The sequence below is a fragment of the Haliaeetus albicilla genome, chromosome 1 (genome assembly GCF_947461875.1).
Source record: "Haliaeetus albicilla chromosome 1, bHalAlb1.1, whole genome shotgun sequence".
In the NCBI taxonomy this organism is placed as follows: Eukaryota; Metazoa; Chordata; class Aves; order Accipitriformes; family Accipitridae; genus Haliaeetus; species Haliaeetus albicilla.
In genome coordinates, this window is record NC_091483.1 from 17,294,611 (window position 1) to 17,322,366 (window position 27,756).

At 41.5% G+C, this 27,756-nt stretch overlaps 1 protein-coding gene across 2 annotated transcripts in view; it reads left to right on the forward strand.

The window, feature by feature from the left end:
* Positions 1 to 2,743: 2,743 nt before the first annotated feature.
* Positions 2,744 to 27,756, forward strand: part of ARHGAP10 (Rho GTPase activating protein 10) — a 154,216-nt gene continuing 129,203 nt past the window's right edge. The window contains exon 1 of one of the 2 annotated variants that reach the window (XM_069780480.1): positions 2,744 to 3,140. In XM_069780480.1, coding sequence (XP_069636581.1) covers positions 2,987 to 3,140 — 154 coding nt within the window. In that variant the 5' untranslated portion in view covers positions 2,744 to 2,986. The remainder of the gene's footprint in view (positions 3,141 to 27,756) is intronic. The other variant, XM_069780471.1, reaches the window with a different exon arrangement.

Here is a 27,756-nt window from a genome sequence, read left to right on the forward strand (position 1 = left end):
TGAGGAGGGAACGGCAGAAAAGAGGAGAATTTTCTAAACTGCTGATATAAAAAAACCTTCTAGCCTTAATTTGTGAAGGAAGTGCAACTCCTTTTATTGTTCATTAGATAGGTCATTTTCGTCCATTTAAATTAATGGGTTATTATTTCTCTTCAGTCTTCCATCTCAAGTTGTCTTTTTTTTTTTTTTCTCCTTAAATCACAAGTCTGCCATTTCAGGGTGCAACAATGGTTTGCACTGGTGGGTCAGGTTTAAGAAAAGATAGATTTAATAATTTTGGTGGTAGGAATCCAGTATGTTGTCTGGATACCAATACTGGATAAACAGTGTAGAATATCAACATAATAGTGAATTTGCTTCCTTATTATGTAAATACACGTCAACTCTTTTTATTCTGGGAAAAATGTGTTATGTGTAAGCATGTATTTCTGTTGGACTACCACTGCTCCTTTTAGCTGCAACTAGAACGGAATACATTTTTACTTTACATGATTGAGGTAGGTATACCACTTTCCCCTAATAGGCCTGTCATGGTAGGACAAATCTAAATTTTAGACCTGGTGGTTTTTTGCCAGCTAAAAAACTCAGGGCTAAACTAAACATTCAATTTTTTTTCTTCTTTTTTAAAATTTGAATGCAAGCAACCCCACATAATGCATGCACTTCAGTGGAATTATAATAAAGAAATTGCAGTTACTATAAACAGGCATGAAAAATATTTTAATTTTAATCCTGAAGACAACTACGAGACAAATAAACTATTCATGGAAGGCATACTTACTCTTGAAATGCTGCTCCAGTAATCTAAACAGAGATAAGGATTGTTTGTTATTTCTTTAAGTTTTTTTTTTAATTCTTTTTAAACAAAATTTTGAGTAGCATAGTAACTTCTCAGTTAAATAATAATGGAAAATAAATATCACAGCAGAAAATGTGATCTACCAGGTAGAACACTTGGCTGAAAGGCTGAACGTTCAGGGTCTGCTCTCAATAGCACCTCCTGGCCTGCTGTGATTTCAGACAAATCATGCACTTCTAAGTAGCAGCTGATCCGGCATGGCCACAGTCCTATTTAAGACTACTTTCAGGAACGATGATTACTCACGAACCTCCACGTGGAAGTCCCCTCTCCCCGCCCCTTTTGTTACACAACTGTGTTTTCCTATTTTCCTCATCTACATGAACAATGAGGACATTACCTTTGCCTTTGATCATGAAATTCTGTGCTTGCTTACGTGAGCTCAGTGACCGCTGTCTGGTGGGTAACACATACCCTCAGACTGGTTTCTGAAGCAGACTCTCAAGTGGATAGTTATTAAAAAACCTAAATGTTTGCAAAATTGAATCTTCTATCCTATACACTGTTCTACAAAGACGAGTAATTTTAAATGAGATTCCTGAAGTGCCCACCTATTTCCATACACGACTTCTGCAGGTCAGTGCCTGGGGTCATAGAGAGGAAGGTTTGATAGTAACACTGCCAGCTCTCTTCATCTCGGTCATCTCTAGAAATCTTAGGTGCTACTTTTTAAAAGAAAGATAAAACTAGCTTTTTTTTTTTTAGTGTGAGTCTTCAAAATGTAAGTTATATCCAAAAAAGGCAGCTCTATTTTGTTTCTCTGGCCAATGCAGACTAGGCTTAACTGTGGGCCCAACAATATTATATTTAAATTAATACCAAAGCTCATTGCTCCAAAAGGAGCAGGAACTTACACTAAATTTGCCAAAATACAGAGAATGCAATAGATTGAAGTTACTCCCCAAAAAGACATCTAGACATATATTCATGACTAAATCCCCAATCACCTCAGAAAGTCCCACCAAATCACTAGGAGCTGCACTACTGTTAAACCATTAAACCCATGAAATTGTAGCTAAATTATAAACACAACTATTAATTACAAGCCTTTTCCCTTTTCTTCATGGGTTTCCTAACGTTCTTAACCAAAACAATTCAGCATTGAGCGGTCTTCTCCAGGTCTTGCTCTTGCCGCAGGACTTGTTGATGAGAACGGTTTGTATTAGTTTATTAAACGAAGACATAAAGGCGAGGCTGTATCTACTTTACTCAGTATTTCACGGCCAGACACACGAGCAGGACAGGGACAGGCGAGCGATGCCAGCAGACCTCTCTCTGCCGGCAGACCACCACCGCAACGCAGGCACCGCCGACCGATTTTGGGTCCAGCCCCCCGTGCGCTGCTCCGCGCTTCCTCCCGCTGACGGCCTGCTCTGCCCCTTCCTAAAGCCCACGGACGTTTCCGCCAGGTGAATCACCCACCCGCGGCAGCTCAAAACGCGGGCGGCCTCCCCGCCCTTGCCAGATGGGGACAGGCAGCCCGCGGCCTGCTGCGACAAGCCCTGCCGCCTCTGCCGTGCGGGCTCTCCCGCCCAGGCCCTGCCGGGCCCCCTCGCAACACCCCCCGCCCCGACAAGGGGGACTTCGCCTGGGGGGGGGGCCCGGCGGCTGGTAGGGGAGTACCCGCCCGCGCCCCCCGCACGGGGACGCCCGTATCGGCCGAGGGAGCGGCTCTGCCGGGGACTGCCAGCAGAGGCGCGCCCTCGCCGCCCCAGCCTTGTGTAACCGCCGCCGCGGGGCGGGAGGCGGGCCCCGCCGCGGCAGGCAGGCAGGCGGGCAGGCCGCCCCGCTCGGCCGGGCGTGGTGCGGCTGGCGGCGGCGGGGCTGCCGGGAGCCGGCGCGGAGCGGAGCGCCCCCCTGCCGCGCCGAGCGGTGCCGAGCCGAGCGGTGCCGCGCCGCCCCTCAGTCAGCGGGGAGGGCGGCTCCGCTCCGCTCGGCTCGCCTTTGCCCGCGCCCAGCCCTGCGCGGGGGGAGCCGCCGGCCGCCGCTGCTCTGTCTTTGTGGCCGCCGCTGCCGCCTCAGCGCCGTGGGGACGCCCGCTGCGCCGCGACTGCCGAGGAGGTCGCTGCTGCTGTGGCGTAGCCGGGAGAGGTTGGCGGGGAGGCGAGTCCCGGCGCAGCGGCAGCCATGGGACTGCAGCCCCTGGAGTTCAGCGACTGCTACCTGGACAGCCCCTGGTTCAGGGAGCGGGTGCGAGCCCACGAGGCCGAGCTGGAGAAGACCAATAAGTTTATCAAGGAGTTGCTCAAGGACGGGAAAAATCTGATCGCCGCCACCAAAAGTGAGTGGAGGGCTGCGGGGGGGGAGACGCCGGGTCGCTGCGGGGGCGGCTCCCGGCGGCTCGGGGCCCGGCGCCGGGAGGTTTCGCCTTTGAGCCGGCGGCGCTTGGCTGTTGTTGCAGCGAGTCTTGCACCGGCTTTCTCCGGCCTCTCCCTTGGCTCCCCCAGCAGCCGCTGTGGGGACGCGGGTCCTCTCCAGCCCCTCGCCGCGGAGAGGGGATAAGGGGGAGCGGCAGCAGCGCTGGGTAACTCCGCTTCTTGCAACGCCCGCCGCATCTGCCCGCTCCCTTGGCCGGGCCTGGCTCGGGTGTTTGGCGGTGCCGAGCCCGAAGTGAGCTAACTGCTGCGTTAAATCCGCCGAGAGGACTCGGTGTCGGGTTTTACCGGTGCGTTGCAAGCTGGGCGTCTGTGAATCGTGTATTTCAAAATAGCCATGGACGTGTATGTACATTTGTAGTCTGTGAAGAGGCTGCTGAAAGCGCACCTTTGTAAAAATTTCAAGTACGTTCAAGAATTACCAGACTTTCAGTTCTGCGGTGGCTGCACCAGTTACCAGTTCTGCGTCTTTGGCCTCTTAAAATGTGATGGCATTTTTTAATTTTGCATTTTACTCTTTGCATATATATATATTTATACATATATGGTTAGTTATGCTGTGATCTATGTGGGAATCATGTTATTTTCTTTGAATGACCGTGTTAATGCATGTTCTTAATGTAGTGTTGTGGTAATGTAATTTCTTCCACTTAAGATACAGTAGTGCAGTCCCCTCAATATCTAGTAGGGTGATTGACTATACCAGTTAGTCAAAGAAAACACTAATGCAGTGCTCTGGCACTGTGTTCTCAGAAGTGTACTTCATCTTTGGTATCGTGGAGAACTTCTGAAGGCAGGGAATCAGGCTTTCAAGGTATTTCCCTTAAAGTAAACTGAGAGGGATTTGGCCAATGGTTTGAGCAGTGTAGCAGCCTGGATGTGGTGAGGGTTTTAAAAACTGAGAAAACTCATTTTGTGCAAATAAAGAAACATTCTTTCCTGTTATTGTCTCTTTTGGATGTGCCTGGGTAAAAAAAGGTAGAAAATGTCATATAAAATTTCACTTGTTTGTAACTCTTGTTCTTTGGCCAGTTAACATTCAGTTATTGCAAATTGGGTTCTTTGGGGATTATTTGAAATCTGTGACCTGAAGTGTCAGTATAAATCATCTTAACTTGGAGTACAAAGTAAAAAAGTGTCCCTAAACTTGGATAAGAATGGTAGAGGGAAATCATTCCACTTTGCTTCTATTCCTTAAGCATCTAAACACTGTTTTGGTAACTGCCCAAACCATCAGTTTCTCATGTACAGTTACGTATACAGAACTTAATTTGAAAGCGTGGAGCTGATGGTGGTGAGGAAAGCCCTAACTTGTACGCGCCTCCTATCCACAGCAGAATCCCGTGCTAACTTTGGCTTGGTGTGCAGCGCTCGGCGTGCTTAGCTGTGTGTGGTGGGAGCCAAGGGGGTCAGCGTGCCAAGCAGAGCCACCTGGCCTGAGAGTGTTTGATGAAATACTTAGGGCTAGCCCGTGCAAAATATTTAGAGAAGCTATCTGAGGTCCTGCCCGGTGTTCAGGTCTAAGCAATTCCTTCCTTTCTGAGATGACAGTCAGAAATTTTCTTCTCGAGATTAAGTGCTGTACCTTATTCTAACAAACATCTGCATTTCAGCATACTTGTTTGAGGAGTGGAAACACAGATTAGATCCTGCCTTAAACGTTTCAGGTTTTGGTAGTTGTCTCTCTCCTTTAGAGTGCCCTGCATGACAGGTTTGAAGCCGAGTCGTCTTCCTCTGCCACTGGTGAAACAGTGCCACTGTTCAACAGACATTAAAAGACAAATTGAACCAGGAAAACACAAGGAGGAGTTAAAACTCATTAAACCGGCAGTGGTTAGGGTATTGGTCCTTCTTGTGTGTTCAGAAGAAAACACCGGCATCTAAATTCTTTGAGGAACCCAATTCGCTTGCTGTCAGGAAACCAAATGGGATTAATACTTGTTCCAAAAACCAAGCTCAGGAACTGGTCTAGATGCAGAGCTAGCTATTTACCTCTGTCAAAACTGCATTTTCTACACAAAGACTGGCTTATCGCAATCTAGAGAATGTGATAATAGAGCAGGACGTTTTGAGAGCTTAGGTGACCGTCTCTTAGACAGCAGTTGACTACAATTTTTGGAAAATTGTTTCAGTCTTTTGAACAATAAGTGTCATCTTAAGAATAGCTAAAGTATTTCTCTGTTTCTAGAACCAGATAAATTACAAAATTTACATCTGTTTTAATTGATATGTGAACGTAATAAGCTTTTCTGAGTGAGCTATAAAATGTAATAGGTGCACTATTGTTCTTAAATTTGTGGGAAATGAAGTGACTGCACTAGAGACCGCCTGCGTTTCCCTCCCTTAGCGCTTTCCTTATTTCACCTGTAAAGCAGCAGATTACAAGAAATGTCACGAGGATTCTTTAGGTGTGAATAACTGATGTGATTGAATGGATCCCACTTCCTGCTTGACAGACAGCCTGGTATATCACTGTGATGATGCCTGCACTGAGTTACATCTTGAGAGGTGGGAAACAGATACTGCTACCACTCCCTCTAATCGCAGGAGTCTCAGTGTCTTGCAGGACAAACGAGTAACCTGATGTGGATCCTCTCTTTGGCTCCTTTCCATTTGTCTCCTCAGTTGCGTGGGAGTGTATTTCCCACCTAAAACTCAGAAGAATTGATTTTGTTAGTATGGGACTAGACTGTTTTAAAAAAAACAACAAAAAAAAGACGATGACGAAAAAAAGGATCTTTTGCATTCTTAAATTGTTGAGTTTCCAGTATGAAGCATACTTCAAGTGTATCTTCACCCTTTTAAGTTTCAGTTGTTTCAAGAATCTGATAGAAAGATAAAGACCGACTCAAAGCTGTCTCGTTTCCTGTGTAATGGTTTGAATCACTGAGTTGTCTAGTTCAAGCTAAATATTGGAAGATGAATAAACAATAGGTGGCTCTTTCTTTTCTCATGACAGTTAAATATGTTTAAAAGGAGTACAGAAAGACAATTTTTTTTCCACTGTTAGTGATTAGTAAATACAAGCAGTATATACATATGCCTTTTAAAATAGAAATGCAATATTTCTCAGGGCATTCCAGTTCAGTTAAACAAGGGAGGATCAAAATAGTTTATAAATAACTTCTGGATGGAGTTAGTTGTTCTTCTGTTGAGAGAAACTGAATCTAAAGGTGCCTGATTGGAGAATCCTTATTCTGAAACGTGAAAGGAACTTGAGAGGTTAGTTCTGAGCTCTTAAATTCTCTGAGATGCAAATTGTTGGAAGCTAAATAATACACTGGGTAAATACTATGTATTTGCTTCCGAGTTCTTCTTCCTATGTTGGTCCGACTCTTGCTCTCTTGATATGAGCGTGAGATTTGTTTGAGGCTTTTGAAGATGTTTTTTTGGAGACAAGACGTTTCTGTAAATGTACAGCAGGAACTGCCACTTTTTTTGAGACCTCCGGGTGGAGTAGGAAGAGCCAGCGTGAGTGAAGGTTTTGACCCTGGGCATCTCACAGGGGGTTTGTAAAGGATACTTGTGAGTGTGTGCTGACAGCTATTCCACATGCCTGAAAGTAGAGTCTTCTCATTCTTGGATTTAGGCTCAGATCAGAGCAGAATTCTGTTTGGGGCAGCTGCAATGACTTTGTAACCTGCTGATGAAGACAGAAGATGAAGAAGCTGGGAAAACAGAAAAGTTGAGTTCCTTAGGAGGCTTTCAAGGGGTGGTCCGTATGCAGTGCCCATCTAAGGGAAGCCTAGACAAAGTTTTTTAGGAAAGGGTGCCCCACGTGGGCCTCTTGGCTAAAATGCATCATAGAGCCTTGCATCAAGTAAGGACCATCTGCTGCCATGTGGGCACTACAGTATTCAAATACTCTTATCACTTGTGCTAGAATGCAGAGTAGCCACCTTCCTCCAATTGCACCCTGAGAAACTTGCTACCCAGCAGCCCCATTGTGTGGTTTTCACTGGGGTATGCCTGTCCCTGATTACATTGCTGTCTCTATTTTGGCTGAGAGCAGGGTGATTTCTCCTGTACTCTGAGGTTTTGGGTTGTGAGCTCAGTGCTGTGAGGTCTTGGCCATTGTTTTGGTGCAGCAGAGGTGGAAAACAGACATCCTCGCTACCCAGGTCTCTGCAGGCAGCTCAGTGTTCTCAGGCTTTTGGTGATTTTTTTTTTTTTTTAATTGCTATTTTTGTTTTATGTTTTTTACAGAAGGGTTATTCCTTGCACTCCTCCAGACAGAATACAGAACAAGAACCAAATTTCTTTTATCTGTAGAAAGACTTTGTTGGAATATAAAGAGTTACTGATAATTGTTACTAAAGAATGCTGGTTTGCTTCAGGGAGTATTTCGGCATTTGTGAGAAAAAAAATTGTGAATTCTCTTTTGTTTCCTCTGAGGTGTTATTAGTCACTGGTCATTTACAAGTTTGCCATCAAGAAGTTAAACAGACAGGAAATCTTGTCGGCAATGGGAATAAAGCCATTCCTAATCCCATCTCTGACCTAGTAGAATAGGCTGAGCCTTTCAGTTGACTGAAGAACCTAACCCAAGACCCAGTCTGATGTCTGAGTTGGCCAAACCCCTGTTCCTTTTTCTTGGCCAGTTCTTTTAGTGTGTGGTGGTGGTTGACATCTCAGAAACTGGTCTAGGTAGGCTTTTGGTCTGACCTGGGATGGATATTATTATGTAACCATAAAGACTGTTGTAATCCACATAACAACACATCATTAAAGCCACTCAGATCACTAGAGCCACGGTGCTTTTTTTCCTTAAGCAGTAATTGTCCATTTTTTAAAGCTTTCCTTAGTGTAATCTGCACTTGCGAAACCACTTAGCTGAACGTACAATGTGTGCCAGCTCTCAAAATCTTAGGAATTTTCGGCAGCAGAAATGTTGTTCTACTGACACTCTGACACGTCAAAGAAGTAGGTAAAACAGTTAATATAGAACTTGTCAATAACTTCTAGAAAAGAAATGGACATTCACTAAAGATTTAGAAAGAATCCAAAGACCAAGTAAAAACTAATGTCATTCTTATTTAACAAGGTGGGGGAAGCGAGGAATACTGTAAGAGGGCCTCAGCTGAACTCGTGTGCAAAGTTTCCTAAATCAGCAGTGATTAGTTAGGACTCTATTTTAGATTAATTCACCTTGAATTCAGTGAGAGCTGTAAATTAATAAATCTTTACGTTTAGCTTTTTAGAAAGCAGTTTTAGTTTTAAATTACTACCTCAAAAATGAGCTTAATTTCTGTTATCTTTAGGTGTGATAACAGTAAGCAAATAAATGCTCTAAGTGAACACGCTGAGATTTGAATTTGAAATGAGCTTAATTTCTGTTATCTTTAGGTGTGATAACAGTAAGCAAATAAATGCTCTAAGTGAACACTCCGAGATTTAAATTTGAAATATACTCTGTAGGGCACAGTTAGATAAAAATTACTGCTAGGGCAGCTCTAGATCCTGTATGGTAAAGGTTACTGAGCAGTATATACCTTTTAAAAAAAACCTTTCTATTGGAATTCAGCTCAATAATGGAAACATTAGAGAACTAAGGCAGACAGCTACTTTGGGGCCATCTGATGCAGCTTTCCCTTAAAGAACTGCTTATAAAAACATAGTAGAATGTTGCTTTTCCCTTCCCTTCAAGATAATTGCCACAGCTAGGGCCTAATTAACTAAGACAGTACTATTTTTCTGCGTGTAGATAAAGTTGCTTCTGTATAAGGATCAGGGAAGTGCTTTCTTTTAAGAAAATACTCTGCAGAACATTGTGTTAGCTCCACCCAAAGTAAAGCATTCATTACTGTGTCAGTAGCTATAAAAAGTGTCAAGCTCATTCTGTGGAGGATGCCAGTTTGTCATCTTGAATCACGTCTTTTCAGCTTGGATTACTAACTAGCTCCATTACCTTCTTTGTCCTGTAGATGTTCCACTGTTCATTTTTTTTTTTTTTCTGTATTAAAAGTAGAGCATTGTGCTAGTGAACTAGAAGATGGGATTTCAGAAAAATAAGAATTTTCATGAATTTACCTGGATATTTTTCAGTGACAAGAGATGTGACTGTTGTTGAATGAAGTAATTCTGTTTTTTAATCGTTTTGGGGAAATATGTCATTTTTAAGCTTAGATACTGTGTAAGCGGGCATTAAAGAGGACACCAGTGATTAGTATCATTGTCAGTCTTCAGGACAAAAACAGTAGAAATAAGTACAGTGGTTCGCAATTTTTAGAGAAGTTGTCTGGTAAATAATGTTGGAAAGTTTTTTCCTGATATTTTTCTTTTTTAATGACAAGCCTTTTAGAAACATAGTATTGAATTTTATGGAATCTGAATCCATCTTAAGGAGTTGGAAAAAAGGATGGATTTGCCCTACAGTCTGTAAAGTGCAATCACCTGCTTGCAATTAAATAAAGGAAAATAGACCCACTGCTTAGCCTGCATGCAGGTGTGTGCTGTTCCTAAAATTACCTTTTGCTTGCCAGCTCTTTATTGCAAAAATGTTGCAAATTTTAACAAGCAGCGCTTAGGACACCAATACCAGTTCTTAACTCAGTCTAAAATCAACTTCATGGTCCTTAGTGAGGCAGAACATCTCTTTCTGATCGGTACAGATTTTTTTCTAAGGGGGCAGGGAAGGGAGACAACCTGCCCTGGAGTGCTATGGGTTTTTTTTCCTGATGTACAGCAAGGGGAGTGGTATACAGGCCAGGTGCTCTGCCCTCACTTTGGACAGGGAGCGCTTGGAAACATGTTTTGGAATGGCATGGAAGAGCTGCATCCCAGTACTTCTCCTCTCCAGCTGTTTTTTAACATTACATAATTAACATATATAGTTTACATTGACTTTAGTGCTTTTGTTTTGCAATACCATCTTCAGTCACTACTGCAGCACTTAACATGTTAACTTAAAAAGCAGAGGCTTGGCTGTTTGAGGGAGATAGTCCACAGTGTGTGAATCTTGGCAATATGCTTAATGTTTTGATAGGGTGGGTTGTGGCTTTTTGAGATAATTTTTATGACTTGCTTATGTTTGATGGGATTTCCTTTTGGGTCTAATGCCACTTTTCTGAGTTTCCAGACCAGATTTGCTGTTGTTCTATGACAGTTGTTCTTGAGATGTTATGACATGCTCAGTGTTTTGACCATCTTTTAAAAGTCTTCGTGTTTTTGAGTTGGCAAATTAATACACTTTGAGCAGTTGACTGCTTTCCTGGAATATCTAGTGAGTGTAAAATACACGTTCAAATGAGCTTGCGCGCGTATTGGCAGAATAGTTTAAGAAACTACTCCTTAGGGAATTTAACATCTCTCTCTGCTGGTGATTGCTGCTACCCACTGTAGTTGTCAGTTTTAATCAGCACCCAAAATCTGTCTTGTTGCTAAGTCAAACCCATCTTTTTTGCCAAGTTTAAACTAAGCCGTCATATTTTTGCAGTGAGTTGAGGTAGGCACATGTGCTCCATCCCAGCAGCTCCTGTGGAGGTTGTGCCCCCTGGGTGTGACTTTGCTAGAAGAGAGGGCAGCTACAGTGGCTGCCATTTAAGATGCCCCACGTTGTATGTCTGATAGATGTATGCCTGCTATCCAAAGTGCATGTTTAGGTATCTCACTGGGAAGGAAGATACTGGAAAGGGAATTCTGTGGCTGGGTTTATGCTATTCTCAAGTTCTTTTTCTAAGCAGACATTTTTGGCAATTTTTGGCAGACAACCTCGTTGTCATGTTGTCATTTTTCCATACCTACTTGCACCTATGGACGGATCTTCTTGCAGCCACCCTGTACTTTGTGAATGCCTTTTACTCCTTTTTGCTCTGTTTTTATTTCCTTCCCTTGTTGTTCTTTTCCCTCCTGTGTGTTTGCTCATCTTTCAAGATAAAAATAGAGAGAAAACATCCAGGCCCTCGGAAGCTATGTGGCCATCGCAGGCCAAGGCCAAATCAGAAGTTCCTGTAAATCATTCATGCTGGGGTTGTCCTCTGTGGGAAAGGAGCAGCGGGAGGGAAAAATAATTTACAGAGATGGAAAATCACAGTGTTATTAAATGGATTGTGGTTTTACTACTGCCTGCACCTTTGAATAAAGGTCCTGTTGTTACCTCTTCAGTTGAGAGGACTGGGCAGGTGAGAGTTATCAGCTCATTAGGTAGGTCAGAGAGAACGCTTTGCCTCTCGGTAGATCTGGTTGTTACAGCTTCCCTTAGTTCTCTCCAGCTTCTGTATGTACACCTGGCTGGTTGGGACTGCATGTCCTTGAAGAGGAAAAAAAATGCTTTGTTTAATTTGGCAAGGAAAACTGAGTATCCGGGATGAAACTGAGCAGGACTGTGTATCGGACCTGGGCCTTGGAGGATGTTGTAGCGTGTGGTGTCCAGTAGGTTCTCAGCTGCTTTGTTGCTGGTGAGTGTTTTTTAGCTTCGAAATTTGTCCATTTCCTCCATTAGGCTGATGCGTGTGGACTTAGAAGTGAGGAATGAATTCATGGGGAAGAATCTGGAGCCTGTGTTGCACTTGCAGCATTTCAGCCTTAAGAAAAATTAGACTATAAACTATCAAATCTCAAAACTTGGGCTCTCTTCCCAAGCAGAGGGAGAGCACCTTATTTTTGCTTGTTTGTCTTAATCTGTGATTTTGTCAGTCATTAGAAAGAGTTACATGCTTTGAAAAATATGAATAATATTTGAATGTAGGTATGATGGAACAAAAAAAAATTGATAAGGAAACTTATAGCAGACTTAAATGAAAATATGATTGCTTAGAAAGTGCTTCTTCAAAAAAAATCCCACCATCTTGCAAACAACTGGAGGGAGCATGCTGCCAGGTCACCAAGGACTTGAGAAAAATTTTTCGAAATACCATTTTGGTAGTGGGGCACTGTTCTTAGAAATCTGTCATGGGGCTGAGTTTGTTGCTTATGTGGATTAACAGACTGTGAATGCTGCATAGTTTCAGCCTTTGAAACACATCAGTGCTCTGAGAACAAAACAGTATAATTTACTTTGTCAATACTTTTTTCCTGTTAAAATATCAGGTTGTATGCTCTCTCTGTCAAAAAGGTCTGGTCCAATTGACAAGCTCAGTTACAAGCCAAATGACTGTTTCTCCAAAGCTTTTGTCTGTTCAACTCTTCAGCCTCCAAGCTTTTCTGGAACAATGCTGACTTTCTTCCAGTCTGCTGTTAAACACTCTTGCTCTGTGGTAATATTAATGTACTTTTATTGTGCCTCATTTTCCTTTATGCTTTCAGTTGTTTCAAAATGCACAGTTTCAAATTTCTGTTGTGCTCTTGCCTAACTCTTCCCCTGTTCCAGCGGATTCAGCACCTTTGCTAAAAGAAATAAAATTACCTGGATGTAGTGCATCCTTTTTTATTTCTTTTACTTATAGAAGTAGAAAAATCTAATGCTAAAAATAATCTGCAAACACTCCTATGTCCCATGGCCCTTTTTTTTTTCTTTTTACAAAACACACCTGTGTGTCTACCAAGCACCATCAGTGCTCTTCCCATGGGATTCTGTAGGGTTGCACCTGAGGGGGAAGGCTGCCCTCCTTGAGGGGTAGGGGACTAGCTAGTCGAGCATAAAAATTTATTGTCGGCACCTGTTTCTCTCCTCTTACTGCAGTCTTTTGCTATGTTTTATGGAGGAATGGGGCTAAGCTGCAGACATTCGGCTCAAGTTTTTGTGTAGTTAATATAATGAACTAAGGAAATGTCTGTGTTACACCCTTGAATCTCATGTGTAGGAACTTGGTCCTCTGTTCAGATGAACTTTGCTGAGGGCCTAGAGCAAAACCAAAGGAGATATTAAACCTAGATAAGACAGGATACTATGGTTTAAGAAGAGCTGAAATATGTTGTTCTCTGTCTTGGAAAGATTCATCCGTCTGTTGCAGAGCCCAAGCACTGGAGAACTGGTGGCTGTTATCTCTAGGTAGTGCTCAAGTAGTGTAACCTGCTTGGAGGGAATTGACAACTGGAAATGCCCTCCTGGAGGGTTGAGATCTAATGACTAGCAGCTTGGAAGACCCAGGAGAAGGGTTGTGTCTATATCTGGCCTAGTAATCATGATGATTGACCTAGTAGAGAATGATTTTTAATGTGTGTATTTAAGAAGGAGAAGTTCTTCAAGCTACTGTCTTAGATACAAATATTATTTTGAAAATGTAGCTTTGAGACTCAACAGAAATGATTCTTTGTGTACACTTACCTGGAAATTTTATTTCCCTTCCTGCCTCCATTAATCACTTTCATATGTTTGTAAATGGAATGTATCTTAGGTATGAATTCCTCTGTTTTAGTTACAAAAATACCTTATGTTTTGGTGCAACATAATTTGTATATAGGGCTTTTTTTTTTTTTTTTTTTTTATTGCTGCTACAGGTTGCTGTCAGTCCTGAGGATCTTTCTGTAGTGGATATGGTTCATGTCTGCGAGGTTAGTGAAATTAGAGGGGTGAAATTTTCATCTTTTATACAACTAGCTTTTTATCTGGAGGCAAGCACAATGCAGCTTACATTTCCCCTCCACATCCTGCCTGTATAGAGAACTACTTACTCCTTTAGTAACTGATTTGAGTCTTGTGTACTATAACATGAAAAAAAAGAATGTGTAGTGATAGAGCTTTTTATTTGCACAGTTCTGACCAGACACTAAGCAGCAAACAAGTGAATTAAATTAATGGAATGATGTCTTCATTCCTTCATCCCAAGCTTCTTCCCTTAAAGCCAAAAATGTTTTGTCTTTTCATATACATGGGTAATTTTATGGTATGAACAGAAGAGCAAGCTGTGTCTGGAGAAGTGACTTTGGGAGCAGCTTTGGGCAAGTCCTTTGCCTTTTTATATCTTTTTTTTCTGTCACTATTTAAGCTATTGCCTCAAACTTGGGGATGTTTATCTATAAAGCATTTCACAGATATTGAAATGTCATAGAGAAGTGTTGTATATCAGTCCCTTCTGCATTATGTGAGACTGCACCCACTGCTCTTTTTCTGTAGTCATTTTTGAATTGAGCAGTAGTTCTAAACTTTTTTTATCCTCTTCAAGTAAATTAGCTTAATAAAGAATCTGATAGGAGAATGTGCTGTATTCTCCTACAATCATGTTTCAGACATCACAGTATGGAGGGCATGGCAGTATGAACTCAGAAAGCAGCTGTTCTGCCCTTGCCATGCAGATTATTCAAGTAGAAATTTAAGTCAACAGTTTGGCTTTTCTAAGGTTTATAGCATATCGTCACTCACTTTTTTTATAGAAAGTATCCATATGTGAAGTAAAACTTAGGTATGCCAACCTTGTTATAGTGCTCCGTGGACATACTGAAATCCACTTCAGATTTGTAAAGTTACTGCAAAGCTCGCTTCATTGAGAAGGTTTTTTTTCCTTCTTGTACTTCTTTGTAGTTCTTTCATTTAAAGTGTTTACAAGGAAGATGGCTTTGATGCCTTCTTGAAAATTAGTTTGGCATTATTACTATCAATGCATTTTAAATTAAAATTAGGAATTAAGATGTCAGTCAAGAAAAGTAGCAGTCGTCTTCTGGATGGAGCAAGCAACTTGGACCACATTAGCAATTCATCTGATAGCTCCTCTCCTACGCTTCTCTCTGGTACAGAGAAAAGTTTCTCTAAATGGAACTTGACAGTGTTTGTAAGCAGCATGTAACAGAAACAAACAAGCAAAGCCCCTCTTGAAACAAAAATCTCAGATGCCCCCAAAGCATTGAACAAAACCCAAACAAATCTATCAACATTTGTTTCAGTTTCAATGCTTTTATAAATAAAGCTTTCTGTATATGCTTTCTGTTTCTGCTGTAATAGCTATGATTTGCTTGCATTTAGGACATTGAAGGCTTGTGAGCAGACAAAAGGGATCATATGCTTTTGATGTCTCAGATTTGAAAGTAAATAACTGTGAAGATAATTTGTGTCTTTAAGCATAAAGGGAGTTAGTTATCGTCTGAGTAAGGATGCCGTTCTTCATGGAAATTTTTTTCCTGAGGCCCTCTCCTTCAGTTTCTCTTTTAAATATGGAAAATTCCTATATTTTAATAGTTGTCAGGAGCTGGTCTCACATTTCATGAGGACATTGTTGAATGGCCTTATTGGAACATTGCTTCCTGGACACTATTATTAGTTTAGTAGCTGAGAGAGATATGAGCAGCTGCTGAGTTTCATTCTGAGTGCCTGGGCGGGTGGGTTGGGGTAGCATTTCCTGAGTGACAAGCAGAGGCACTGGGGGATGCCAGGAAGGAATTTTGCTTGGAAAATAGTTGACATTAGCTCAGTGGTTTGTGCTTCTGTCTCCTCTCTCTGTCTCCCTTCTGAGAGGTCTTCATAGTGTGACTTTTTAGATGATTCTTGCTGTAGCCTGCCAGAGAGTGCTGCCTCCTCTACCTCATTTGATGTCTTTACCTGTCTGTTCTGGTGAAAATTTATAGAGCAAACCTATGTGACTGTTCTAGCTCGAATATTAAAGAAGAGTAGGAAAGGTCCAATAGCATGTGTTTTAGCACATAGCTAACATGGAGGCATGCTCAGGGTTCCTAAGAAATTTTGGGGTAGAGCTACTAGGACAGAGTAAAGGCTGAATCAAGTCCTCTGTGAAGTATATACCCCTAATCCCTTGCTAGGCTTTGGAAAAGGTATGGTTTAGATTTTTAAAATTTTTTCCTTTGCTTCAATGCATCTGCCATTGCTCTTTCCTACTCAGTTGTAATGTACCGAGTAGGAGTAATTTACTCAAAGAGCAAGAACAGAATGAATGCTGTCTGGTGATGCCATTGCCGCAAGCCACTGATGTTACGAAGGAGAGGGTTCCCTGCTGGCAAGTTAATGGCAAAATCAATAGGAATGTTGTTCCTAGGCTTTTTTTATTCTTTTTCTTTCCTTGGAGTAAACTGCCATGTCTCCTAGTTGCATCCCTCCCTTACAAAACCTCCAGCGTTGCCAATGTCAGTTGAGTTTTTACTGACAGGAGAACAATTAGGTGGGAAAAAACAGGGCTTTTATAGCTCTAAAAGGTAGCGGATGGAATACATTGATGTCAGTAATCAGTAACGTCAGACAGCATGTCAGTCCTCTTCTGAGGAGGGGTGTGGTGGGGTTTCTTGCTTGCTTGTTTTTTGAAGTTACTTGCTTATTTGCGGTTCCTTTGCTTCCAGAGAGGGACCCATTATAATGCTCTCTAGTGCAATTTCCTTCAGCCTTTTCAGTTGAAGGATTCTCTAATCTTTTCCAGGACACCCCCCCCAACCCATATTATTTTGTACAACATTGCAATATTACTGTGATAGCTTTCATCAATAAATGGTTATTGAGTGAATTTGCGCATTTGTTTTCCTTTTCTGCCTGTGTTTTTTGTGTGCTTAAACCTGTTGGGTTTGGTTTATAGCAGTCACTTCACAAACTGTCTTTTGATGCTTTCTGGACTTTTGATGCTTTCTGGATCAAAGCCCACAGACAGGAGTATTTTAGTGGTGTGTGGAGTATGGGGAGCTGAGAATTCCTTGGAGTCAGTAAACAGTTTAATTAATTTTGGTTTGTTTTCTTAAGTTATGATGACGTTTGTGAGCTGGTTTAATGTTTTTTTTAGAATGGTTTTGATTCCAGTAAGATACGCACTTACCATTGTAAGTGGGTAATGAATGTGATGGGTAGAATTGAGAGTTGTTGCTCTGTGGCTAAGTAAAATGAAGCATGTCTGTCTAGCAATGACTAATCCTTCTGCATGCTGTTAGTGATATGAAATAATTAAGGAATTCCCCTCCTACCTGAGTTCCTGCTTTGCCTTACAATCGTGCAGTAAACAGCTTGGTGTGGTAGGGATTCTTGATAGCGAGAAGTTCCTTGTTTAGGGTTGCCACTAGAAAAACCCAGTAGAAGGAGCTATCATCAGGAAAATTAAAGCTGAGTGCTTACTTATGATCAGCCAAGTCACAATCCATTTTAAATTCTTGGTAATGGTTTCCGGTGTTCTATTTATAGCATTGGGGTTTTTTTTTCTGTCATGTAAAGTATGTACACTTTAAAATGCATAAATATAAGATTAGTCTTCAAAATAAACAAACAAACCTCTTAACCTATATAGCACTTAGGAAAAAAAAAAATCCGAAGTGCGCAAAGCATTTTAGATGCTAGCCTTTCAACATCCTGTGGAGTAGGTTGGGCTGCTAGTTCTGTTTACAGATGGGTGAAGTGAGAGACCAAGTGATTAGATAAGATTGCACATCAAGTCTTTATTGGAGATGGAGTTAGCAATTAGGAGGCCCTGACATTTAACCTTATTACCCGTGCATTAGAATATTCTGTTTTGTAAAACAGCTTGTGGATGTTGGGAATGTATTGCAAATTGTCTGACAGTTTCAGGCTACCCATTCAATTTCCTAAGCAGTGATTAGAACTGTTTTGATGTAGGAGCTTGCAGATTTGAAGATGATGTGTTGGATTTTAAATGCTTGGTTTTAGCACGCAGTCATGTTAAATGTTCCAGCAAGGTGGTGACTGCCTCGGTTTGATTCTTTGTACTTTCTGGAATGTGAAGGACCTGGGACTGTGCTTTTCTTGGTGCCCTGTTAGAATCGGGAACATGTGGGCTTCTGCTGGCTGGAAACGTACCCCAAATCCAGCGGTCAATTCCAGAACTACATCAAGTCGGGCAATGATCTACAGACGCTGTACTAGCCATAGTACAGTGGCTTTGGCTTCTCCAAATGTCACCTTGTGCCTAGCAGTCCTTTTGGGCTGAAGGTGCAGGTGGCTGTCCCACCCTGCGCGGATGCTCGCCCTGCTGCTGGCGCGGGTCGTGGTCCCCTGACTTAGTCCTGCCTCTGTGCTCCTGCTTGCTTCAGTCTGCCTCGGACGCGGGCATGGCTAGCTGCACCCTTCCAAGCTCACTGCCAGTTTTGGCTCACTTTTCTCCTTTTCCTATCTCAGTGACCCTACCAACTTAGTCTGTGTCCTAACAGACGGTTACTGCTTAGGACAGTCCTAAATTTAGCCCTAAGTTGTTCCTTCTGGACCCATCCTTAGGCCTAATTTGGTGTCTGCAGCATTTAGCAGATACAAGCCAAGAAAGGAAATTTTCCCTGCCGATGCTAACATCTCTCATCATTTGGCAGACCCTCGCTGAACCCAGTAATGAGTATTCCTGCTGGCTGCTACCCAGCCCTAAAAGTAATTGACTGAATATTTGGATCCTTATTTTCCTGTGTCTTGACAGTGGTAACTAATAACAAATAAAAATTATCTGAAAACCCTGCAACTGAATTCTAACTCAAGGCTTGCCCTAACACAAAACAGGTGGCTCTCACTGAACTGAAATCTAAATCTTACTTGCTTAGTTCCACTGTTTTACATTAATTAGTTATGGACAAATGTCTTTAATTAGAGTAGTGTGAATCTTTGGAAACCAGGAGTGAGGATTATAAATTGTATGTTAAACCAGTGTGGCTTTTGTTTATGCCAATGGGAAAGAAGATGTCAAAATGAGAATTAGAAGCAAGTTGGGTTTTTTCAGGGGCAACAGTAAGCAAGCCAGCTTAATAGTAAGTTGCTGATAGTCAAAAAGTTTTCGATTTTTAAGGTAAATTGCTATTAGTAATATCACTTGCCTTATAAAGCGGTTTCTTAATCTCTGTTACTAATAAGGAAAAGAGGATGGTTGTGCTCTGAGTTGACATCAGACCAAGAATGCAAGAGGACTATTTGTGCAGAGGTTCCCATTTGCAGATGCCTGTTTTGGGATTTGGTCTCTGAATTGAGACAGGTAGCTGGGGAAGATTTCTGCCCTGCGCTCCCCCTCCCCCCCACTTTATATGAGAAAGAAAACATGAGTGCTTTTCTTTTCCTTTTGTGTCCAGATAGCTAACTGTATGTGAACTATTTGTCTCATCTCTCTTGATGGCACTTTGTTTAAAGTTTTAAATACAGGAGTAGGTAAAGATTTTATATATCTTTTACTGAGAGAAAGTAATTTCTGTGGGGAAAAAATCTGTTCATTTACCAGACTTTAATTAGGAAATCACCATCTATTTTCTGCCCTCAGTTCTATATAATCTATGCCACTGTGAACATTGTTCAAAACTTACCTTACTACCTTTGTCCAAGGTTCCCAGGCTGGTCTTTGGTACACTTTACCTTGTGGTATAGCTTGCTGTGATGTAGAAATAGGAGGGATCAGCTTGTGATACTCAGGTTTGTTTTTAATTTGCTTCTGTTATTGCTAACTCTATACTCTAAATAAATATGAGATCAAATCACTTGCTTTGAAAGAGTGGGCTGTGCTGGAGAAAAGCTGTAATGTTGTGCTGTGGATTTTGGCCACAGGAACAAAGAGGTCTTCACAAAGGAGTGAATGTGACCTTCTCTCTATTTTTCTTAGGAGGTTTCTTTCCCTTCAAACTTCGGTCTCTTCTTGACATCCCAGTGCACCTCTTCTTTCTCTTGCATCACCCCACAGTTACACAGTACTTCTGTGAGCATTATTGTTGTCAGCAACATATATTAGTAAAAGTTGCACTGCCAGCTTTAAATGTGCCTCTAAAGAAGTAAGGATGAAAAAAGAAACAAATATTTGAGACGTACCGAGGGCCTATGTTCACTCAGATGCACATTTGTATTCTGAGCCTTGCACGCTAGGTGGAAAGCTGTGATGGTAGAAGGTAGAAAAACCCTGCTGGAGCTTCCAGAGGAAAAGCTAATGATGCTTTACAGGACTGTGCCTGGGGTTAGATGTTATCTCTTGCTGTCAGTGCAAACTCCCTAGTCCCCAGTTAATACAGCTTCTGTAAGGGCCAGAGCCTGTCCGTGAGAGACATTGTCCTGTGCTGAAGGTTTTGGTGCAGAGTGACAGGCACTGGCACCCCCTCCTGCTGCCATGGTAGTTTGTATGCTTAAATGGCTTTTCACGCTGTATACATTTGAATTTTAGTGTTACCATGCTATTGGTAGGTCACCTGTCCTTAGCACAGATCGGTTTGCTCTTAGACCCTGGACATAGATAGAGGTGTCTCACACAACCTGTACGTGACTACCGATTCCAGAGCCTGCTTCCCAGTGTTTGTTCGCCTGTGTCCTTGCAGAACTTTTGCTTTCCCTGCCTGCTCTGCCTCTTCTCCTGGAAGAGGTACCTGTAATTTCTATTTAAACAATTATTTGTATAATCTCTCCTTTCTGTGTACAGAAGCTAAGGAGTCGAAGTATAAATTATAGCAGAACTTTTATTGTAAGGTCTCTGAGGAAAGTGCATATTGTGTGTTCCTGTCTTGCATATATGAGCATGCAGCATGTATCCACTATACTGGACTCTTGCTTAATCAGATGTGCCAATATGCTTCCCCTTGAGTAATTTTCTTTGTACTCTTAAGTTAGACAGTTATGCTTGAAACATTGCCTGAAGGTTTAATGACTTTGGATGGGTATATCTACCTGAAAGCCGTGGTAGTGTGAGTAACGTTCATATTGTGATCCTATGATCTCCTGCTGGTATTTGTATATGTGCTTATGTGTTGCATCCTGATATCTGCGTACCCCTCCTCCATGACAGGAAAAGAGGGGAAGAAAAAATTCACTAACCAGAAAAACTCGTAATTCAGTCCATATACCTTCTTTGATATGCTGTCCTTTCCTAGACAGGACTAGTATTTGAGTTGCAGGATTTAAAGTTGAGGGCGGAATAGTCTGAAGCACTCTTGTCAAACTGACAGAGAAACCTTCACAATTGGTACAATTAAAACCAGTATCATTTCTGTAGCAGTCAGGTAGAAAGAAAACCTCATACATTTGATTGTAAACATGACAGGCAGTATTTCTTACACATCGTGGGTCACTGAATTCCTGATGGTACTCTTAGATGCTTGCTAGCCAGTGATTATTTATGTAGAGTAATTTATGGAGAAAAACTGTCAGCAAAACTACAAGCCTCAGATGAGCTGGGTGATATTTGTTATACACCGTGGCCTCCACTAGAGCTTTGGCAACTGCACCTTTTTTTGAATAATGTGAAAGACCTTGTCAAGCTGTCTCTGATAATTAGGTCTGACATAGCTAATACCTGAAATATAGGCGGGATGGTCATGTGGCCAAATCATGGCTTGTCAGCAGTGAATGTGTTTGTATTGAGTTGCCTGTGTTGTTTTTGGGAAGGGAGCATTGCATAAAGAACATGTAGAAGTTTTGTAGGTATTTTGTCTGTTCTGTGCTGAAATAAAAGATTACAGTTCTTCTATGCCAAATGGTTATTTATATATTTAATTAGAGTATAAGAATGTTCCTTGTTTGATAGGAAGAGATTGGTAGATGTGCAGACATTGTCAAATACTGCAGACAGCTTGATGTTGATTTGATAGTCACAGAAAGTGCCTATATTGTCAATCCTTCCTAGTGCTGAGGGAATTCAGGTGCAGCAACATTTAACCATGTATCTTTTTTCTTTAGCATTAACCTCCAGCATTTCCCCTCCTTTTTTTTTTTTTAATGGATTATATTGTTGGATTACTTAACACTGTCATGCAGTGTGTTAGGTGCTGCTGTTGCTTTCTTTAATGGCAAGGGAAGCAATTTAGAAGAACGCAACGAAAGCGTAAGTGTGCAGAAATGTCCTCGTGCTTGATAGCTGGAACTGCAGATAACATGACCGTGATCATTTAACTGTCACATTAGATAAAAGAATACTCTAGCAACCTGAGATTTCTACTGGTATCGTTTCTGAAGAAGAAATATACAATGTGAAAATGCTGGCTTTTAAGTTGAAGAAAAAGCACGTAGAATTATTTTCTGTTCCCTTATTGCCTTCCTGTGTTCTGTACATCAAAATTTTCTCATTTATATTAAGAAATGAAAATATATTTAGCTTGCTAATAAATGAAAGAGAGCTGCTTTAAAGCAATTCAGATGGAAATTATTTATATTGTAAGCAAATTCCTAAGAGAGATGCTGGGAAGATCAGTACATGATGCAATCTGGAGTAAAGAGTCTTTTTTCTTTTAAAAGAGCTTTGCATGGGTGTGTTTTGTTGCTTTCTAGCTTTAAGACTTTCTTAATTTTCATTTCCCCCTATCAGAGGAAAAGTCTTTATGCATTACTGTGGCAAAAAGGCTAAATGGATATAGTCAGAAACAGTTGTGGTTGCTTTCAACCAAATGTGGCCATTTGCTCAATTGTCTTCATGATTCTTTTCTCTGCTTTTTAATTTGGTTGGCCGTGTCTTCTTTTCTTTTCTAGCTCAAAAAAAAAAAGTTTACAATTCAGGGAAAGAAGGGATTGGAACAGTCTTTGGCATTTTTCTGAATTACACATTCCTGCAGGTAGCAGAAGTTGCATACGTTGAGCAAAACAACTTTGCCTATTAATGTTTTGCTTGGAGCCACAGAATGGATTATGAAATTCCTGCTGTTGAATGAAACTTCAAATATAGAAAACACAAATAAGAAAAAAATGTGGTGAGCTTGTGACTTGCATTATACGTAGTTTCCTTTTTTCCTTTGGTATTTCCAGTTTTCTCAAACTCTTTCAAGCCTTGGACACAGAGAGAACTTGAATGTCTGTGACTGAAACCCCTTTGAAAGCACAAAGTATGCCAAAGAAAAGCTAGGTTTGCAGCTAAGCAACTTCCAGCCGATAACCTGGCGCGCTCACACCCTATTCTTTATTATACAAATCTGGCTGCTACATTGCTTCGATGCAGTGCTGTATTATGAGCAGCCAGAGGTTCCTTTGGTCCAGCTGATAGGAGGTTAGTCAAGCTTCACTGAAGACGTGTTAATTCTGGCTGATTGAGTCATCAGCCCCATTGCTGTTTCAAATAAACAGAAGATAAACTGGAACAAATGTTTGCATCTTATTCTTATTTGGTCTGTTTGGCTGTATCACAGCATATTATTTAAGTTGCATCACAGGAATTGGTACTTTTTTTTTGTCCCCTAGTGTATTGCTAGCTCTTTTGGTTTTTCCTTTTGTTGTCTTTTTGTTTCTCTCCGATTTCTGTGATGTTGTTAGACTTTTTTGTTTGTTCGTTTTGTTTTCTTTTTTTAAAAAACAAGTATAAATCAAACTTGTCAGGAAAAGAGTGTTTCTTACTACACAGAATGAAGAAATGATCCATGAGAGAACTAGTGCTATAAAAAAATATTAGAATATTATTTATACAAGCATCTATACTTTTTTTCCTGAAGGTGGCTGGATATCCTGGAAAGTGCTATAATGCCTTCTGGTTTTGCCAGTTGATATCTAGCTAATCTGTGCACTGTGAAGAGGGTGTGCAGAATGGATAGGGAAGCATATTGCCTGATGCCTAGTGAAATTGCCCTCCCCTCGATGAGTTGAATCGTATCAGTACTACAGAAGAGGACACCAACATTTGTAGAAGTTCTGAAGGTAGTTTAACTGTCAAAGAGGATATAGTGAACCAGTGACACAGCGTGGTATGCAAGAGCGGAAACTGTGACAACTTCTTTCTCTAATTAAAGGCTAATACTTAGAAAATGCTGGAGGAACTTCAGGTGCAGCTATGAGAAAATTAAGCTGCCTCCAGCTTTCATGAGTCCTAAGTTACTAAAATAAGCCTCTTACTGCTAACTTAAAGTTTATAATAAGTACTGACTTACTAATCTCACACAGTTGCACAATGTGAATGTGACTTGATGGACATGCCTTCATAGCGTGATGAAGAATTTGGCAGCTGGAAGATTAAACATCTGTGTAGTTGTATGTGATCTAGGTCAGATACGAATCTGGTGATCTGGATAATAAACCCCAAAATTGTTGGCAGTTACCACGCAGTAGACCTTCACTGTAAATTACAGCTTAGTGCATTTGTCTAACATGATGTAGAAGTGAATGTAGAGTTGCAGCATCATCCGTTTTTGTTCTGTTGTGGTATTAAAAGAACTTTTAAACAAAATCCTTTAAAAATGTTATGGTGAAATACAGTTAGGAAATGAAATTAAATTATACATGAAGACACTAGCCTTAATATGAGGTTGTAAGTTTGGTTTGTTTGACATTTAAACCGAATGAAGAGTAGTGATGAGGATACTAATTTTTTTATATGTAGTTGAACCTACTGCTTCTTTAACCGTGCTGTATTGAGTCATCAAGGTTAAGATTTATAGTGGCTATCTATTTCTTATAACGGAAGATCTGATTAAATATTTGTTACAGTTCTGCCTCCTGGTTGCGTTGGGATTATGCCAGTGCCTGTAGACTGATTGGTCTGAAAAGATAGATCCCTTAGTCCTGAAAGTGCTATTTTTTTATAATACAGATGTCTTTTTCAAAGGTTTTAAATGTGGTTTTGTCTGTCTTTTTTCCTGAAGAATAACTAATGCTCTGTTTAACATATAAACAGTGTAAGTTTTACCCACTGTTTTAAAAAAACCATGTATTTAAGATTCATAGGTATACTCTAGTGAAATAGCTTTCATTACCGATGTATCTGTAGCAGAAGTGGTGAGAGTAAGACTTAGCAAACTGAATAGCTGAATATGTTGTTCAGTAATTGATTTTAGCCTGCTGATCTCCTAGAGGCTGAGGTACCTTCCTGTGTAATAGCTGGGGCACAGTATGAGTCAGTGACTTTGTCAAAGTCTATACATGGGCTGGAACATAAACCAGTCTCTTGAGTCCCATTCTTTCGCTTTGTACGTGAAGCCAGCTTTCCTAATTCAATATATGTATTTCTACTTTTAAACACATTTTAAGCCAAGTTACTTGAGTACTAGTAGACACGCATTGCTTTCATTTTTTAAAATTTTCTCAGGGCATTTCACTAGCATGAAATCATTGCTCCCTGCTCCTTCAAAATTCCTGCCTAACCACAGCTGTTTTGAGTTTGGGATGCTCAAACTGTGACATGCATATGGAAGCTAGGCAGGTAGTTTGCAGCTAGGAGTGTGCTGAGAGAGAGACCTTTGCGACGTGCAGTGTGCAGATACCTTCTTCCCAAATGAAAAAGGTATGGCCCAGTGCTGTGGGAAAGCGGCAGCCGGCTGAGGGACTCTCAGCCGTGTGGTGTGTGCACAGGACACTGACATGCGCGGCATTTGCCAGCTGCTGAGCCGCTATAAATGTTGTCGTCGGAGTCATCCTTTGTGTATGTTTTGCTGTGGGTTCATGACTTAGCTTTAACCAACAGCAGGTTAGACTTGCTTCGTGTTTGAATCCAGTTCTCCTTGCGATGCTGCTGCATCGGTTTGCCTTTGTGGTTTTTCAAAGAATGCACGCCGTGGGTTGCTTCCTCCATGTGCGCCATGTGTCCTTGGTGGCCCTTTTCCCATGGGTGCAGGATTTGCACAAACCCAGGGGTGGCCATTTGCATCTGGGTCCCATGTTTAGTTGTGGAGTTACATTTGCATATGGGGGAAGTTGATCAGGGCTCTCAGGTATGTCTGTTGAATGTGCTATTTTGATTAAATTATCAACTCACTGTTTCCAATACATAGTCTTTCTTGGAAAATAAATCCTGTTGGTGTTATGTGTACGTGCTTTATGTCACAAAATAGTGTCTCAGTTCTATCAGTGTTTCAAAAAAAGAAAAATTTCTTTTGTTTTTTTTAAGTCTATTTGCACACATCATCTCCTAATGCTACTAGTGGAGATGGGAGTAATGGATACAAAGACTTTTAGAGCTGCCTTATCAAATACTGATTTAGGATGCTAACTGATGCTAACTGCATGTATTTCTGCCAGTTAGACCCTTTGAGAAGTGAATTCTGTGTTTCAAACTGCTTTTTTGATTGCACTAAATGCACTTTCAAGTTTTCCCTGATCTACCTTTGGAAATACTTGGTGAACCAGGGCAGAGAGGTTTTCTTTCTGCGTGTAGGCCTTTCCCCAGCTCAAATGCTCAGCAGTCACATGTGCAGGAGTTATCAACCTGGTTTGAACTTTGTTCTGGCTCTTGAATGTGTTAAATGCTCCAGGATCAACAAGATGGCAGTTAATGAAAGTACAGGCCATCAGTGTTTAGTTCTGAAGTGGAATCTGGCTGTGGGAGGGTGTATTACATGTTACTTCATAATGTGAAAGCAAGGGAGCTGGCTGGACCTTTGTGTGCTGCTCTTCAGAGCTGCTAGCCTACTTCAATGAATTGGTGGAGGAAGTGGGGGGCGGGGGGGGGTGTTTACATGGTCTTACATTTTTTTGTGGTGCAAGTGTAGTACAAGATGCCATTCAGTGCAACACTTACTTGCACAGTATCTCTCTAAATGCCTTATGTGAGTAATTCTTGTCATGTTGGTTAGGTGGCATCCTCCAGTGTCATGAAAATAAAATAAAAAAAACCTTCCGCTCTTTAGCCCACAAGCACTTCGTTGGGCTGTGTGCTTATGACTGAAGTATAATGCTGTGGTAGTGACATAAAGTGTAACTCATCCTAATACTCTAGAGTGCGTAATGAAACAAAGAGATTACAGAATTGGAAAAAGTGAGATTACTAAATGTTCTACGACAATCTCATTCCAGTCTTTTGAACTACGCATTGACTATTTCCGTTTGGGTCATGAAAGTCTGCTTTAAGCTTGTTTATATAATGAATAGATTACACTGTGTATCCAGCAATACATTTTTATATATAATTAAAACTAGCCATCTGTGTGTTGAGTCAGGCAGATACTCTCCAAGTTTGTGCCTGTGTCCTGCCTTCATTTTAATTTATTCTTTCCTTGGGGCTGTGTTTTGGATTTGTGCTGGAAACAGTGTTGATAACCCAGGGACGTTTTAGTTATTGCTGAGCAGTGCTTACACAGAGCCAAGGGCTTTTCTGCTCCTCACCCCACACCACCAGCGAGCCGGCTGGGGGGGCACAAGGAGTTGGGAGGGGACACAGCCGGGACAGCTGACCCCAACTGGCCAAAGGGATATTCCAGACTGTATGATGGCATGCTCAGCATATAAAGCTGGGGGAAGGAGGAGGAGGGGGCACACATTCAGAGTTACGGTGTTTGTCTTCCCAAGTAACTGTTATGTGTCCTGGAGCCCTGCTTTCCTGGAGATGGCTGAACACCTGCCTGTTGATGGGAAGTGGTGAATTAATTCCTTGCTTTGCTTTGCTTGCATGTGTGCTTTTGCTTTACCTATTAAATAGTCTTTATCTCAGCCCATGAGTTTCCTCAGTTTTACCCTTCTGATTCTCTCTTCTATCCCACTGGGTAGGATTGAGCGAGTGGGTGTGTGGTGCTCAGTTGCTGGCTGGGGTTAAACCATGACAGTCCTTTTTGGTGCCCAACATGTGGCTCGAAGAGTTTGAGATGATGACAGGTTTGATTGGAATGTGCTAGATCGGATTTATAGCTGTTATTGCTGGTTAGCTATTAATTGACAGACTTCTGTGCTTACCATGGGGCTTGCTTGCCTTACTGTATATTGGAGTTGAGTGCTCGTAAGTGGCTGCTTTTTGCTTTTGCTGCTTGGTGTACTGCTTATCTTACTCTGCTGTGCCTGGGCTGGCAGATGGCCAGGGCACCGCAGCTCTACCGGGCAAGCTGGAACTCCAGCGTGAACTCGAGTTGACGGGACTGTGACTTGTGGAT